We start from the raw sequence: 17,988 nt of genomic DNA, 5'->3' as shown, positions 1-17,988 counted from the left end.
TCATTTTGTCCAAAAGGAACCTAGAGCAGCAATGAGGGTGGGGGGGGGAGGAAGTGGTCTTGCACGCCTGATCCCTGCATATCGAACAAGAACTGTTCACACAGACGGCTCTCTTCACATGGTCAGGAACCCTGATTTTTCTTGGTTCACACTCAGGTGGAGGCAGCTCCCTGTGCACACAGATATATATGTGGTGACCCCCCTTTTTTGGGGGGGAATCTTATAATCAAGCTGCAGATTTGATTGTGCGTGCTCAACCTCTGAAGTGGGAACTAGGAGTTCATACAACATCTGAACCTGAAAATAGAATATAAGCATTGCCCTGACACCACAGAGTTTTACTCAGGCAGTTGGTTTTAATTCATTTTTAAAATATAATTTTTATTGAGTTTCAGAAGAAACACCCCCCCAAAAAAAAACAAACCCCAGAATAGTTACTTATATTTGAATGCAGGAATATTCTGTCCAAAATAGTACCAACCATATATAAATTTATTTATTATTCTGGGATATAACTAGGCAAAAAAACAAACAAAGCAAGAATACAGAACTGGCATGTTGGAAATAAATAATAATAATAATAATAATAATAATAATAATAATAATAATAATAATAATGATGATGATGAGATCACTTTGGGAGAACCTGTCTTCTTAATTCATTGGAGCGAAGCTTGCAGAATTGAAGGGGAAGGAGCAGCGGAGGTGGGCGTGTCTTGGAAACTCCGCTCAGCCAATGGAAGCGAAGCCGACACGAGAGCTCGAACGCTGTTCTTTTAATAGGAGGCAGGTCGAGAGAGCAGTTTTCGGAGGCGGCGAGGATGGGCTGGGCAGAGTAGCAAAGAAGAGAATAAAGTAGAAAGGGGGAAAAATAACCCCCCTCTTGAGATCCTTAGGAAAGAAAAAGTAGAGCAGAAACCCGGAGTTAAGCAGCTGTGATCTTGACCCATCAGCTTCCGGATCTGGCGAATATATAAACAACAACCCAAACTTCTGGCGATGTTTTGCGATGCAGGAGAAAGCTCGGCTGCTAAAGAAGGATGAGGAGCGAAACTGAGCAGCCTCGTTCCGCCAAGTAAGGAAACGGACCAGATTGCTGTAGATAAAGCGGACTAGGCTGGTCTCGGGTAGGGGACACCACTGGGTGTTCCCTTTCCCAGCCACGATGAGCCTTTGAGGGTTTCAAGCCAACCCTCGGGACTTTTCCCCCCTTCCCTACTTACTTACCTACCTACCTTCCTCCTCCTCCTCAGCCCTCCTCCTCTTTTTTCCTCTGCTGCCAACTCCCTCCCGCTCTCCCCCACCCCACCCCGTCAGCCTTTCTTCAATGGGCGCTTTGGATTCCCTCGCCGGAGGAAGCGCCAACCCGACCGCCGCTGCCCTCACCATGCTGAACGGGGCAGAGAGCCAAAGTTTCGCCAAGGAGCCGCCAGACCTCCAGGGAGCGGCGACCAAAGACCCCGCCGAGCTGAAGATCGGTGTCCCGCAGGAGCGCTTCTACTACCCGGAGCCCCACATGCAAGAAGGCGGCTGCAACTTAGGGCTGACCTACGGCGCACAGATGGTGCAGGGAGGAGGAGGCGGCTTTGGGGTGAGCAGCCCGGCCCCATCGGGCAGGTTTCTAGGGCCGGCCGTGAACAACTGCTCCTCTTACAGACCTCCGCCTCCTCCTCCCCCGGTTCCTGCTCCTCCTTCGGCTGCCCCTGCGGGGAATCCCGGCTTCTCGGTGTCCGCGGCCGAGATCTACCCAAGCGCCGGGGACCTGTATCCCAGCGCGCCCGGGGGAGAAGGCTGCTACTCGGCCGCCGTCCAGCACATGTTCCCGCGCGGGCCTCTCTACCAAGTTCCGGGCTACCAAGTCTCCGGGAAGATCCAGGTCGTGCTCAACAACTATCCTCTCTGGGCCAAGTTCCACAAGCACCAGACGGAAATGATCATCACGAAACAGGGCAGGTGAGCAGCAACGCGCGATCGGCCCGGAGGGCGCACGAGGTGGCGCGGGGTGGGCTGGCCGGCGGGAAGCGAGAGGCAGGGATTTCAGTGGAGAGAAAGAGAGAAGGAATGTGCGGATCTGGGGGATCGAAGCGGGATCCCAATGGAAGGAGAGGTGGGAAGCGCCCAGGGATCCCGCTGCGCGCTAAGAACTTCTGGAGCGCGCCGGGAAGAGGATCTTGGGGAGGTTGGCAAGGGTGGGCCCGGCAGGGAATATTCCCGGGTCAGGCGCGTAATTGGGGCAAACATGTCCGCTGGGAGACCGGCTGTTGGCTTTTGGACTGCGCCGCGGAGGACATAAACAACCCTAAAGTCTTGCCAGGGAGGGAGAGAGAAGCGCCCACGGGCGCGCGGCTGGAGGAGGTACGCTCGAGGAACGCGCATTGTTTTCTTTTTATTTCTTACTTTTATACTCCAGCCGCATAAGAAGAGTTCTTTGGGTGGCTCACAAAAGCGCGCGCGCGCACGAAACTACAGCATAAAGCAGCAATGGAACAAATTAATCGAAAACCAAAAGCCGGTTAAAACGCAGTTCACCTGTTCGTTAAATTTGCCAGGTTCCCCAAGCATCAGAGCTACAATCCCCAGCACTCTTAATGAACTACAGTTCCCAGGATTCTTTGTGATTGGGGGGGTGTACCTTAAACGTACCCGCTGACTGTCACAGGCCCCGCTCTGGAATGTCTTATTCCTAACGTGCGAATGGGAAACCCGTGTTTCTTAGTGGTGTGACGGGAAGCCCTCGGCCTTCTTTCCCGCTCACGTTCACATGGCTGAGGGGCAGCATGGAGTATGCGAGTCGTGGGTGTGAAGGCTGTGAAGGGAAAGTGAGCTTCGTCTCTTAATAACATTGGAGCTGGTTGTCCCGCATAAGAGGTAAGAGCAAAAAAACAACAACAGAAGGCCAAAAGTGTGGCTGGGCTGCTGGGATTGCATTTGCGTCCAAATTTGTGAAGAAGCAGTTGTACCTCAGTGCTGTGACAGGGCTGAGCTAAGATATTTTGCAAGATGGCAGCGGCCCTCGAAACCTACCTGACTGGTAACTGACTCTTTAACACTAGTGAGGATGGGACACTGTTCTCCTTGTGCCTGAAGAAAGGAGGCTACGTGCTATATTACACATTTCATATCTCCAGGCAACTCACTGTGGCTTTTCTCTGCACTTCAGCATCTACTAACTGAGGCATCCGCCTCCCTCTGCCTAATGGTAGAGCCAGCTTTGACTTTAAACGCCGCTACTTAAACTTTGCAATATGTTTGGAGAATATGGCTGAGGCACAGCAGTTGTTGGCATAGTGTGTTTTGGAATTATTTTTAAATGGTGTAAAAGGGACCTGAAAAAGGAAGAGTAGGTTCTAGTTCAATGAAAATTTAGTTCTCTGCTGAATCTAGTTCTCCTTTCATGTTTTAGGCCTTTAAACAACAACGATACACAAGCAAAACTTTGTAGATCCTTCCCCATCAGTACCAAAAAACCCTCCCCTCTAAAAAATGAATGCAAAAGCTGCATCACTTGGAATATACATTCAGGGTTGAGCTTGTGTCTTTGTTTTAAATGACTTTCTTGTGCTTTCTAGTCCTCCAACATCAGGATGCAATTTTTTATTAGATTAACTGGTAGGTTAATTCACCAAGGTTTTTAAGGTAGTCGATTCAGATAGATAAGTTAAGTCTGAGTTACGGACTTCTCTCCCTTTCAGGTGTTATTTCTCCCTTTTAACAAAAATGGAGGCCAATTTCAAGGGTGTGGTTAAGTCTTAAAGCTACATTTGTTGATGTATTTATTTGTAAGGCTGTTTTGGCTCTGGTATGTTACCATAAGGGGGAATTATAATATTAACAATATAGTAACTTGTTTTTTTTTAATTTTGAGCTACCCTGCACTTCCTTCAATGTTCTTTTTTTTTTTTAAATGAGAGCCTGGTAATATGGACATAAATATAATCAGTTTATGCAATCCTGTGCCTACTCAGAAGTAAGTCCTCATGAGATTCAATTAGATGTGCATAGGATTGTACACACACACACCTGAGAGTAAGTTCCATTTAACTCTGTGAGGCTTATGTCTGAGTATACATGTACAGACTCACTCTGTAAATGAGCTATAAGGCAGGTGATTAATCGATTGAAAATTCTTTAATGGGTTGACAGCTCTATTTTGATAGGGTTCTCAAAATAGGTTTCTAGTGCCGCTTATGAAAACATGCTAGGCCAGAGATGGTTAGTGCCTGTCTTTTTAGAGGCAACTTAATTTTCCATACAACCTGCACTGGACACATGTGTGCACACTAACAAATTTTACTCCTGAAACTGATACGCTTATGAATGACCAAGCCCCTTTAAAAGTGTTGTCAGGCCAGGACAGCATCCCTTTTCCACTGAGGTCAGGCACAGCATTGTAAATAGAGGCCTATATATACAGTGGTACCTCGGGTTACAGACACTTCCAGAAATAGTACCTCGGGTTAAGAACTTTGCTTCAGGATGAGAACAGAAATCTCACGGCAGCGGGAGGCCCCATTAGCTAAAGCGGTACCTCAGGTTAAGAACAGAAGGAATTAAGTTTTTAACCCGAGGTACCACTGTACATATTACATACAAAATCTAAAGAAGAAATGTAACGTTAGAATATTGAATGTCTGTTGTCTACAGCTTGGAAGGAAAGCTTTTGTTCTGAAAGTGGAAACTTGACTACAAATTTGACAGAGGCATGATGTGGACCCATCTGGACTATAGTCTGCCAGTTACCCATCCCCGGCCTAATCTGAAGAGAAGGAAAAAAGAGACTAGGTTGCCCATTGCTGTGTGCAATTTGTTCAAGTTATTTATTCATTTATTTTTATTTCTCATGATTTATATACCATTTGATGGTAATAAAACCTAAAAATGGTTTTAAGAAAAGAACAAAACACTTAGAATTATAAGTCTAAAGCCATTAAATGTAAAGGTAAAGGGACCCCTGACCATTAGGTCCAGTCATGACCGACTCTGGGGTTGCGGCACTCATCTCGCTTTATTGGCCGAAGGAGCCGGCGTACAGCTTCCGGGTCATGTGGCCAGCATGACTAAGCCACTTCTGGCGAACCAGAGCAGCGCACGGAAACGCCGTTTACCTTCCCGCAGGAGCGGTACCTATTTATCTACTTGCACTTTGACATGCTTTTGAACTGCTAGGTTGGCAGGAGCAGGGACCGAACAACGGGAGCTCACCCCGTCGCAGGGATTCGAACCGCCGACCTTCTGATCGGCAAGTCCTAGGCTCTGTGGTTTAACCCACAGCGCCACCTGTGTCATTAATAACACCTATTTAAAATATTCAAAAAAGTAAAATCGGTAATAAACTAAAAAACCAGATTGGAACACATGTCTAGATAGGCTCGTCTGCCTGAACAAAAATGCTTTCAGTGGGCACCAAAAACAGTACATTGAAGGTGCCTTCCTGATGTCGATGCACAGGGAGTTCCAAAGATTAATTTCTTGCAAATGCAGAACTAGTATTATCTGGCACCTGTAACAGTGCCAGTTCCACAGATTGAAGTGATTAAGTAGGCATATATGAGGTAAAGCAACCTTGCAAGTAAACTGATCCCTAGGTGCAGTGGGGGACTTTGGGTTTTCAAAATTATACAGTGCAAAAATTGTGCACCAACTAACCAACCTGCCACCTCTAAGTCACTGTTGTGGTGCCCTCTTGGCTCTCCTCCCAGTGCAGGTGAACCGGTGGCGCTCCCCTAAATCTGCCTCTGTTGTGAGGTTTATAGCCTGCCCTTCATCCAAAGAGCTCAGTGTATCTTATGTGGCATGCAGATATTTCAAGCAAGCATGAAAAGACAGAGAGGGTTGGTATGTGAGTGGGCAGAGTTGGCCCAGGTCTATAAGTCATCAAATCCTAGTTTGCATCTTTCAGACTTCTGTTTTCCTCACTTGGCATGAAAAATATAACGACTCTTATGGTGTTTGTGGGCACTGATTTATCCATGCAAGAGAGCCCTTTTAAAACCAGGATAAATGTGTGCTACTAGCCAATATGGATCTTAAGAGAGCCCCATCCCCATTTCAGAGCTAGGAAATGCAAAGGGCAAACTGAATGTCATGTGTGAATACACCATCTGGCTTTGCAAGATGCAGACAGAACAGTGGTAAAAATTTAGCTCTCATGAGCCTCTCTGATGGTACAAAGAAGGAGATACAGATATTGTTAATAAAGGAAATTAGTGTGTTTGTGACAATTTTCTCTGTGCTCAGTTACACACAGAGAGGGCAGGGGAGAAATTAACTTGATTTGTTCTAGAGTTCAAACTTTGCATCTGTTTTCAACAGGGATGGCTGAATCTGTCAATTTTGATTTCTCTGCATTTCTCATTTCCCCAGTCTTAATTTCAGTTTAGTTTCTGCAACAGTTTGTGACTTATTTTCTTTTTTTAAGTGAGGTGTATTTTCATGCACATTTCTGTGCCTTCTTTCCCCTAAAGTTCACATTTTTTTTTAAAAAAAATTTGATCAGAAAAAAAGATTTGGAGAAGCAAGCTCTATGAAGGATCGTTGCTTTTCTGTTTGCAAACTGGTTCAGAAAGGGCGCGTTAGGCAGGTTCACGTGGAAATGGGAAACCAAACTAATTTGTCTCCTCGACCTTGGTTTTCAATGTCTTAATCTATGGATGTAAAAAGGCAAGAATAAGGTGCCTTTTTAGAGCTCGCTTCTATCCATGCTGATTAACTACAGAGGTCACACATTTCAAGGTTTGGAGTGAAGGGCTTCTCAGTGTTGATGTGCCCTTTTCCTAGAAATTAAGCAGAAACACACACACACACACACACACACACACACACACACACTCTTTTATAATCTCTCACCTTTCCTCATTTCTCCCCCAGGCTGTTCACTGTCAGGTCTGCAAATCCTCTTTATTAACCACCATTGTGGCTCCACAACTCCCCCCCCCCACCTCCTTTTATTTTCCACTTTCCTCTTTTCAGTATATCTGTGGATATGCTGGTAAGGTGATTAGGCATTTTCAACCAAGTTGGAAATCCCCAGGCACCAGCTCTGTAGTGGAGGGAGGGGGGCAGCGCCATACAAACATAATCGCCAGAGTTTCCCCCTGTTGCAACCTGGCCGGGGGTGGGGGGCGGTTTGCAGGCAGGGTGTGTGTGCAGAGAAGAGCTGTTCTTTCCACCCTTCCACTGAGCTGTCCACAGACACCCACTCACACCCCTGTTTGTGGAAGGGATTGCTTTCGGGGGGGGGGGAATTAGGAAAAAAAGACTTGAAAGGCTGCGAAGGTTCATAGATAGGCAAGGTCCCCAGGCAGTAGATGATATGGGTCACAGCCACAGAGGCTGCGGCAGACACCAAAATCCTTTCCTCCTCTTCCAGCCTACTGAAGTCGGGCCTTTTAAAGCCACACTCTGTGCAGTAGGATCACATGGAAGCTGAGTTCGGTTGAGCAAAGGGCTAACAAGATTCAAGTTTTGAGATGTAGGGCTGACTCACACTTCACATTTTGTACTGGGACGGTGCAAACGGCATTCACAAATGCACAAAGACTGAAGGGCAGGAAAACGTAAAAGTCGAAATGTGTCCCTTTAAAAATAATCAGAAATTCAGGCACTGTCCTTTTTGATCTGTTGCTTCCAAAAGTTTTTAAATAACATGCCCCCCCCCAAATAATTCACAGAGGTGCTTCCTTGGTGAAAGGTGCATGCTCGTCTTCTGTATCCACCCAAGTGCAAAATGTAAAAACTGTTTTTTTTAATTATTCCTTGTGGTTGTTTCGATAAATATATTGTGCTTTACATGCATGTAATCTTTGTTGGAAGCCACCCAGAGTGGCTGGGGAAACCCAGCCAGATGGGTGGGGTACAAATAAAAAATTATTTTTATTATTATTTATTATTATTACATACAGCAAAAATAGGTAGGTCCCTGGTCCCAGCGAACTTGCAGTCTTAGGCCTATTGTAACTGAGGTGGTAAATCAGGACAGTATAGAACAAGGTTTCCCAAACTTGGGGGGGGGGTCTTCAGCTGTTTTTGGACTACAACTCCCATCATCCCTAGCTAGCAGGACCAGTGGTCAGGGATGATGGGAACTGTAGTCCAAAAACAACTGGAGACCCAATTTTGGGAAACCCTGATATAGAATCATAGAATGGTAGAATTGTAAGTGACGCATTTTCAGGCTCCAGGTGGAGAGCTCACACGACAAACGCACATATAATGCCAAAATTACCTGCATATAGAAATCTAGCATATTTAGGAGAATGTATGACTAGAACTCTTCTCCCTGATAGGCTACATTTGTATGTGAAGTGAACGTTTTGAGGTTAGACCCCACCTTTGAAGTCTGAAGTGGTATAGTCCAGACACAGGTTTACTTTTTCATTGAGGGCAAAGAGAGACGTGATGTGGGGCATCTGTGACTGAGGCCAAATTCACACCATATGATTTAAAACTGTGGTACCACTTTAAAGAGGCATGGCTTCCCCCCAAATAATTATGGAAGTTATAGTTTGTCAGTGGTGCTGAGAGCTGTTAGGAGACACCACCCCCCCAATTCGTCTCACAGAACTCCAGTTCCCAGAATTCCCTGGGAAGACCTAGTGATAAAACCACTATTGATATAGTTAAACCACGTTGACACTTGAGATGCATATTTTAATCCCACCTAATTTCTAAGACGGTAATTTGTTTTAACTTCCACTCCTGAGTAGTTTTGTGAGTATTACCCCCGAGAGTTGATCCAACCCCATTTTTGTCTGCTCTTTTATTGCATAGTATTTTAGGTTTATAAAATGTATTTTAAAATAGTTATGATTCTAGTTGGCCCTGATATCCCATTGTAATGAAGTAGGGGGTTATAATTTTTTTTTAATCAAATGTACAAACCTTCTTGGAGTCTAATCTCTCCACGATGGACAGAAAGTTTTGGCAGGTACGGCCCGTAAGACATTTTGTTGCCGTAGAAGGGGCTGCCACCGAAAGCCTCCCTGCCCAGTCAAGGTGCAGAGCAGTATCCCCAAGGCCAGTCGATATATTTTGGCACCTGAGGCAGGAAATCACAGAATTACCTCCCCGCCTCCCTGCCAGTAAAAATAGAATAATAGAAAATTGAGTAACTAACAGTTTGCTGGCCTTTCATGACACAGAACATCTGTTGCTTCGGATGCCTGTCTCATTCTGTCTAATGGTAGGTGCTGGGCTTGAGAAGTGTGAAGATGGAGAAAGAAAGAAAGAAAGAAAGAAAGAAAGAAAGAAAGAAAGAAAGAGAAAGAAAGAAAGTTAAGCACTCCCTCTTTCACCTAATAATTTGGTGAAAATAATTTGGGCTATGTGTGACATTTAAATCACCATCGTATTATTGTCTGTTTGCTTGTTTACGTTTCTTAGCTGCCTTTCTCAAAACTATAGGCATGAGGCCAGTTACAAATCATCATTTTAACAAGTTTTTTGATATAGAGGGCAGCTGATCTTCTGTATTTGTTGAAGGCAGACCCTCCCAGTGTCCCTATTTTCTAGGGACAGTCCCGGATTTACAGAAGCTGTCCCGGTTTCTGGTTTGATCCCCAAATATCCCGCTTTTCCTTAGCACGTCCCTATTTTCATCAGAGAAATGTTGGAGGGTATGGTAGGATGTCCCTGTTTTCTATGGGGAAATGCAGGAGAGCATGGAGTTATGTGACCCCCGAGCCTAAGGGGATAAGTAATTATACAACCTTTAGAAGACATATGGAGGAAACCCTGTATAGAGAAGTTTTAAAATGGTTTATTATATTTTTATATATGTTGGAAGCCGTGCAGAGTGGCTGGGGCAACCCAGTGAGATGGGCGGGGGATAAATAATAAATGTTATTATTATTGAAGAGGATGTCCCTTTTTTCATCAGAGAAATGTTGGAAGGTATATATTCACATCTACTCAGATGTAAGACTCTCTTAGTTCACTGGGCCTTATGCCCATGAAAGCATGTATAGAATTGCAGTCTTAACCTTGGTTGCCCATTAGCTCTGCCAGCTTTTCTGCTTCTGCAGAAAATGCAAAATGCAGCCTTTCACATTGATTAAGCAGTTTTTAAAAATACTTAATTTTTCAAAGAGTGCGCATGTGCAGTACAGTAATAACCATTCTGAAACTTTATGGTTTCTTGATTTATGGTTTCCTCAAGCTGATATTATGGGGAAGGAAAGGAAATTTTAAGAAATGAAACGGGCTGGTAAAACGACACCAATTCCATTGTTAAACATTGCTGAGTTATTTCCATTAATGAGTGCCTTCCATGACATCATGCCACATCCCTTCTCAAATGACTTGAGTGTCTCCCTCTCTCATATCAGAACTGGCACACCGTTAGAACAATTGCCACATAACACTTGTTCCGCATTTGTAGGAAATGAATCTTTTACTGTGGCAGCACCTGCACTTTGGAACTCCCTGCTGATTGAGATCAGGAGACACCTTCACTGTACAGTGGTACCTCGGGTTACATACGCTTCAGGTTACATACGCTTCAGGTTACACACTCCGCTAACCCAGAAATAATGCTTCAGATTAAGAACTTTGCTTCAGGATGAGAACAGAAATTGTGTTCCGGCAGTGCGGTGGCAGCAGGAGGCCCCATTAGCTAAAGTGGTGCTTCAGGTTAAGAACAGTTTCAGGTTAAGAACAGACCTCCGGAACGAATTAAGTACTTAACCCGAGGTACCACTGTACTCTTTTCGGCCCGTGCTAGAACCATTTTTGTATAGACAATCCTATCCAGATCTGTAGTATGTTGGCCTGTGGTTTTTTTAAAAAAATAATAAATTATCATTATTTATACCCTGCCCATCTGGCTGGGTTTCCCTAGCAACTCTGGGCGGTTCCAACAGAATATTAAAAACGTGATAAAACATCTTTTGCTGGGCACATACAAAGAACTGAACTTGCATGACCTCCTGCTCCAGAATCTTGGGTCTCTTTGAAACAAAGCCATTTGCTTAATCACAAACTCATGACACCCACAAACTCATAACATTTCACTTCCTTGCAGCCTAAGGAAAGCTGTTTATTGGCAGAACACACTGGGCAGAAATGGGGATGAGGAGGTCTAAGGGTGAAGTCTTGCCATCTTAATACTGGACAGATTACTACAGGGTGTTGAGAGGGGTTATTTTTAACTATTAAGTGAGAAACAGCAACCATAGTCTAGGCCAGAAGTGTTTTCCTTTGGTAACCCCACCATATTGAAAATGTGTTTGTGTGGCGATTCCTGTCCTTTCCAGAAAATCACTGAGCTGCATGAAAAGGGGTCTTGAACTTTTAAAAAATAAATTAAATAAAACCGCTTAACCCACTAAAATATATATTTTAAAAAAAATGAATATTAAGGGGAGCCATGCCCATTGTTAAGCAGGGTAGCTAAAGTCATGGTGTCATGTCCTCCATTGTGACCCGCCCCCCTGCTGAGTGACTTGGCTGAGGACTTTGGGAAGAGCAACTATTTGAGGATAGTTAGTTTGAGGAGCTACAGTTAGTTTGTGAGAAAGCCAAGATGTTTTCCGGCGCAATGAAGAGACTTTCTTCATCTAAAGTGTAAGTCGGATTTTTAATTCTTTCTTCATTCTGCTTCTTTTGCTATCCCTCAAAATTTAGAAACATAGGGAACCATATTATGGTTAGATTAGTTTTTAAAGATTGTCCTCAGGGCCACTTTAGAGGCTTTGAGAGAAATAAATGGCTTGCCTTCTCCCTTGTGGGCATCATCACAAGAAGGGAATCTCCCAGTTTGAGAAGGTCTTTTGACAAGATACCCTCAGTGTTGGCCTGTGTTTTTACCCGCTTTTTAGCCTGCCATTGATTTGAAGTATTTTTGAATGTTTAAAATAATTGTTTTGCTTATAATTTCATTGCTTTGTTCTTTTTGTCACCGGCTTTGGGGATTCCCCCCCCCCTTACAGTTGCACAGTATATAAATTTTATGAAATCAATATATCTTTCCCCATTGCCAGCATGGCAGAAAGCAAGACGTGATTAGGTGGGAGCAAATCACCAAGCCAATGCCTTTTTTGCTGCTAGCAGTGATGGCCAACTCTGCCCTCCACCTGCTTTGGGACTACAGTTCCCATCATCCCTGACCACTGGTCCTGTTAGCTAGGGATGATGGGAGTTGTAGTCCAAAAAACAGATGGCGGGGCAAGTTTGGCCATCACTGTGCTAAGGTGAACAAGACGCTGCAATTCTTGATTCCCCATACAGATATTGACTGGGCAAGCAGCTGGCTTTTACTTCCAACACTTTATCTGACAGCACCATCCCTTGTATCTGAGCCTAGGACTTGCCGATCAGAAGGTCGGTGGTTCGAATCCCCGCGACGGAGTGAGCTCCTGTTGCTCGGTCCCTGCTCCTGCCAACCTAGCAGTTCAAAAGCACGTCAAAGTGCAAGTAGAGAAATAGGTACCGCTCCGGCGGGAAGGTAAACAGTGTTTCCGTGCGCTGCTCTGGTTTCGCCAGAAGCGGCTTAGTCATGCTGGCCACATGACCCAGAAGCTGTACGCCGGCTCCCTCAGCCAATAAAGTGAGATGAGCGCTGCAACCCCAGAGTCGGCCACGACTTAACCTAATGGTCAGGGGTCCCTTTACCTTTACCTTACCATTGTATTGGGAACAGGATGCAGGGCTAAAATGAGTTTCTTGTGTGATCCAGCAAGGCAGTTCTGATCTGGTTCTTGGTTCTGTTTCTTTGGCTTTCTTTCTTACACATGCACACACCCTCTCTTCTAACCAGGAACACTTTGAATAACAGAACCACGGAGGACGAAGGGACCTCAAAGGTACAGTTGTACCTCGGAAGTCAAACGCCTTGCAAGTCGAACGTTTTGGCTCCCGAACGCCGCAGACGCGGAAGCGAGTGTTCTGGTTTGCGAAAGTTCTTTGGAACCCGAATGTCCGATGCGGGTTCTTCAGGTTCCGATTGGCTGCAGGAGCTTCCTGCTGCCAATCGGAAGCAACACCTTGGGTTTCTGAACGTTTTGGAAGTTGACCGGACTTCCGGAACAGATTCCGTTCGACTTCTGAGGAACGACTATAATCTAGTCCGACGTAAATGACTTCTTGTACTCTCCATGGAATCCTATTCTCAAGTGCAAAAAAAATACCAAACAATATTTATGAATGGCAGACAGTGGGTGTAGTGGGCAGCTTTTGCCTGTGAAATGCCACCTTTCCCCTTTATCTCTTACACACACACACACACACACACACACACACACACACACTCCTCTTTGTTTCTTTCTCACACTGTTTACAAGGCGGCCTCTTCATCTCTCCCCCTTGCTTACTGCTTTCTCTTTCTCTCTCATCCTTCCTTGTTCTCCTTTCTCTCAAGCCCCAGACAGAGAGTGTCACTTTGATGCTGTAACCAAGCCGCTCCTAATGTGTTGAAAGTCTAAATGCATTAAAGCCGCTTCATTTCCTGAACACCCTTCAAGGGTTTGCAATCTGGAGAAAAAGAAACCCCGTCCACCTTGTGCTCCCGGCGCTTCAGCGACACGCCACCACCATCAGGGGAAGGAAGGGGGAAGGAAAGAGATACCAACACAAGAGAATAATTCTATTCTGAAATTGCGCTGACATAAAATGGTCCGCAGCCAGTTCCGAAGCAAAACTTCCACGTGCGCCGCTCCAAACTTTCCCTCTTTTTCTTGGGATCCCAGTGGGAGATCAGGGTTCGAATCCGCACTCAGACATCAAGTTCGCAAGGTGGCCTTGGGCCTAGTCAGTCTCTCAGCCTGTCCCACCTCACAGGGTTTCTGTAAGGATAAAATGGGGGAGGAGAACTGCATGCCGTCCTGAGTTCCTTGAGGGAAAGGTGCGATAGAAACATTAAAATAAGGCATTAAAATAAAACAATGGATTGGCTGTTGAGGAGGGAACCTTCAGTTCCAAGAAGGAAGAGCTGTGTTGTATCTGGGAAGAGCCATGCAGTATTCATAAGCCACGACTTTCCTCTGGCATAGCTCAGTCAGTAGAGCATGAGACTCTTAATCTCAGGGTCTCTGGGTCTAGGTGCAAGCCCCATGTTGCGCAGAAGATTCTTGCATTGCAGGGGGTTAATTATAACCATCACCATAGTAATAAATTTATTATTTATACCCTGCCCATCTGGCTGGGTTTTCCCAGCGACTAAGGGCGGCTCCCAATAGAATATTAAAAACATGATAAAACATCAAACATTAGAAACTTCCCTAAAAAGGGCTGTCTTGAGTTGTTTTCTAAAAGTTAGGTAGTTGTTTATTTCCTTGACATCTGATGGGAGGGTGTTCCACAGGGCAGGCGCCACTACCGAGAAGGCCCTCTGCCTGGGTTGAACTAGATGACCTTTGTGGTCCCCTCCAACTCTACAATTCTGATTCTAAATGTGGTTTCTTCCCTCACAGAGCCACAATTCCCATCACCCTTAACATACTACACTTCCCAGAATTTTTTGAGGGAAGTCCTATGTTTTAAATGCATACTGAATGTGCTTTAAATGTCTATCCCTCTGTGTTTTTAGTGTCTGATAAGGTTCACGCGGGTGGTGCTGTGGTCTAAACCACTGAGCCTAGGACTTGCCGACCAGAAGGTCAGTGGTTCGAATCCCCATGACTGGGTGAGCTCCTGTTGTTCGGTCCCAGCTCCTGCCCACCTAGCAGTTTGAAAGCATGTCAAAGTTCAAGTAGATAAATAGGTACCACTCTGGCAGGAAGGTAAACAGTGTTTCCGTGCACTGCTCTGGTTCGCCAGAAGCAGCTTAGTCATGCTGGCCACATGACCTGAAAGCTGTCTGCTGACAAACGCCGGCTCCCTCGGCCTATAGAGCGAGATGAGCACACAACCCCAGAGTCGTCCGCGATTGGACCTAACGGTCAGGGGTACCTTTATCTATGGTTCACTTTTTTTAAAAACCGCTTTTGGTGTCACTCACCAGGTAGGCAAAATATACCTTCCACTGGAATTTCTGTGATCGGCACCGGTATATTTATTGACCAAATTTATTTCAGATGTCCACCATGTTTCACCATGTCCAGTGGCTCACATAGGCTTTTGCTAAGGGAGGCGGAAATGGACAAAATGATCAAATTGTAAAATGGGATTTCACTGTTCCTAAAGGTGTGTGAAAGGGCTTCCTTGAGCAGCTATGAGCAATTGCTGGGGAGAGCAACTGGGGAGAAGCGTGACTCCTTCCATACCAGATACATTTTTGTATTGGTTTTAGTCTTTGCCATTATTATATCATATAACCGGCTGGGTATTTAGTTTGTAGGTTGTCAAACTGTGTTCTAGACAAGGGTGCCATGGGGGGGGGTCAGCATTGCGGGGCTGTCTGTGAGGCCCATGCCACTATGTGTGTGTGTGTGTGTGTGTGTGTGTGTGTGTGTATCCTGACCCTGGTGTGCCACCTCCTGGCTGCCATTGCCTGCTCACCTGTCTGAACAGGCAAGCGGTGACAACGAAGAGATGGGACAGCAGCCTAGTCATGCCTAGGCCTCCCCACAGCCTGTGTGTGTGTGTGTGTGTGTGTGTGTGTGTGTGTGTGACTGTGACTTTGGGCCAAGATGAAAAGGGCAAACGTGGTAAGAAACTGGCACAATGCAATGACAGCATCTCTTCCTCAAGGAGCTGGCAATGGTTTTGCTGAACGCCTGTGCTCCTCCAAATCCTGTTAGGGATTCCTCAAAGGACTGCGCTTCCCTGAAATACAGCTTGTCTATCCACTACTTCTCTTCTTCAGCGTTGTGTAGGCAAGGGGAATATGATGGGTGGGCAGTGGCGTAGCGTGGGGGGTGCAGGGGGGGCCGGCCGCACCGGGCACAACATCTGGGGGTTAGGGTTAGGGGGCGCAAATCCACGTGTTAGGGGGCGCAAATTACTTGCCTTGCCCCGGGTGCTGACAACCAATGCTACGCCACTGTGGGTGGGTCTTTCTCTGGCCTCAGTTCACACAGGGCAGCAACGGTGGCCAAGAGGCCTGGTGCATGGGAAACAAGAGTGTGTCTTAGAAAATATGCCCCATAATCCTCTTCACAGGAGGTCCACGGCAGACGTTTGTTTGTTCAGTTCATAAAATTTATGCACCACTTGGTTGAAAGAGCAAACAAACCTCAAAGCGGTTTACAGAAGATAAAACAGGAAAATCGGGGGGGGGGGGTCTCACAACCACGCTTAAAAACACACAAAAGTTGAAATACTAACACAGATTTTAAAATTTCTTAAGAGTTTGGCTGGACTTGTCTAAACAAGATTATGAGCAGGTGCCAAAAAGAGCACAGTTGAAGGTACCTGCTTTATCTCAATAAGCAGGATATAACAACAACTACTACTACTACTATTGTTGTTATTATTATTATTATTCCCCACCTATCTGTCTGAGTTTCTCCAGCCACTCTGGGCAGCTCCCAACAAAATATTAAAAACATGCTAAAACATCAAACATTAAAAATCCCTAAACAGGGCTACCCTAAATTTCCCTAAACAGGGAATCCCACAGTGTAGGCACTGCCACACCAAACGACTGAATTTTTACAAAGGTGGAACAGGTATCATGCAGCATCTGTAGCAGCACCAGTTCTGCCACATGGGCATGTGTTGGGTAAGAACGTCCTTGGCAGGATGAGTTGTGGGAAGTTTGAAAACTGATGTCAGAGCCCTGCTGCAGCCTGGTTATCTCGTCCTCACACCCTGGCAAGGCCATCTCCCACCAGCTGCCTTCTGGGTAGGATTTCAGGAGAGATGGGGGGGGGGGAGGGAGAGAGACTATCCTCTTCCCCTCTCAGGGTTATCTCCCATCAGCTGCCCTGTGGGAAGGATGCCAATGATCTGTTATATTTTGATATTGTGATTTAATTAATGCGTTTTGATGTTACTTGGAAACTGCCTAGGAAGGGTTGATATACTGAATGAAGAAAGAAAGAAAGAAAGAAAGAAAGAAAGAAAGAAAGAAAGAAAGAAAAGCAATAGCTTGCTGTCAATAACAACAACAATTTAATTTAATTTAATTTAATTTATTACTTGCCCTTCGCCCTAAGGTTTCAGGGTAAGGTAAAGGGACCCCAGACCATTAGGTCCAGTCGTGGCCGACTCTGGGTTCGCGGCGCTCATCTTGCTTTATTGGCCGAGGGAGCCGGCGTACAGCTTCTGGGTCATGTGGCCAGCATGACTAAGCCGCTTCTGGCGAACCACAGCAGCGCACGGAAACGCTGTTTACCTTCCCCCTACCTATTTCTCTTACTTGCACTTTGACGTGCTTTCGAACTGCTAGGTTGGCAGGAGCAGGGACTGAGCAACGGGAACTCACCCCATCGCGGGGATTCGAACTGCCGACCTTCTGATCGGCAAGCCCTAGGCTCTGTGGTTTCACCCACAGCGCCATCCGCGTCCCCAAGGTTTCAGGGTAGGTTGCAACAATTTAAAATACTACTTTTAAACAACTTACAAAAGTAGTGTGGGTCCTAAAAATATACACCTCAGATGTCAAAGGCCAGGGCAAAAAAAGGGGGGAAGGATTCAGTCCCATCTGGAAAAGGCGGGATATAAACAAACAAACAAACAAACAAACAAACAAAAGTGTATTTATCAATAGACAGTCTACACCTGTGTGTTTTTATAGTTGCATTGGACATTAGGTTCTGGTCAAAGCAGCTATGGAGGCTCATAACTTTATTCTCCTTTTCCATCCCCAACAACTGGAAATTTATTCATGAGTCACTAGTCTATGAAAAATACTAGATGTGACATTTGGTCATTGAAACGTATAAGCTCAAATGACATCCAGTAAAACAAACATGAAACAGCAGCAACAGCCTTAAAATCCAATGAATCCAAACAGTTACTGATATGAAATAAAACAAAACACAAGCTCACTCTCAAAAACTAGTACAGGAACAGAAATTGCATGGTGTCCACACAGGACCAGGATTATTCAGGCAGCATTTCCTGCCTTTGTATTTTGGCTTCCTCATAAATACAAGACATCAGGTGCAG

General features: G+C 45.4%; 1 protein-coding gene across 1 annotated transcript in view; it reads left to right on the top strand.

Moving 5' to 3' along the window:
- Positions 1–771: 771 nt before the first annotated feature.
- The window catches only part of TBX21 (T-box transcription factor 21), a 51,813-nt gene continuing 34,596 nt past the window's right edge, over positions 772–17,988 (top strand). The window contains exon 1 of the mRNA XM_053362029.1: positions 772–1,953. Coding sequence (XP_053218004.1) covers positions 1,328–1,953 — 626 coding nt within the window. The 5' untranslated portion in view covers positions 772–1,327. The remainder of the gene's footprint in view (positions 1,954–17,988) is intronic.

Source organism: Podarcis raffonei, chromosome 13 (genome assembly GCF_027172205.1).
Source record: "Podarcis raffonei isolate rPodRaf1 chromosome 13, rPodRaf1.pri, whole genome shotgun sequence".
NCBI classification, from domain to species: domain Eukaryota; kingdom Metazoa; phylum Chordata; class Lepidosauria; order Squamata; family Lacertidae; genus Podarcis; species Podarcis raffonei.
This window is presented reverse-complemented; position numbering and strand designations above follow the sequence as displayed.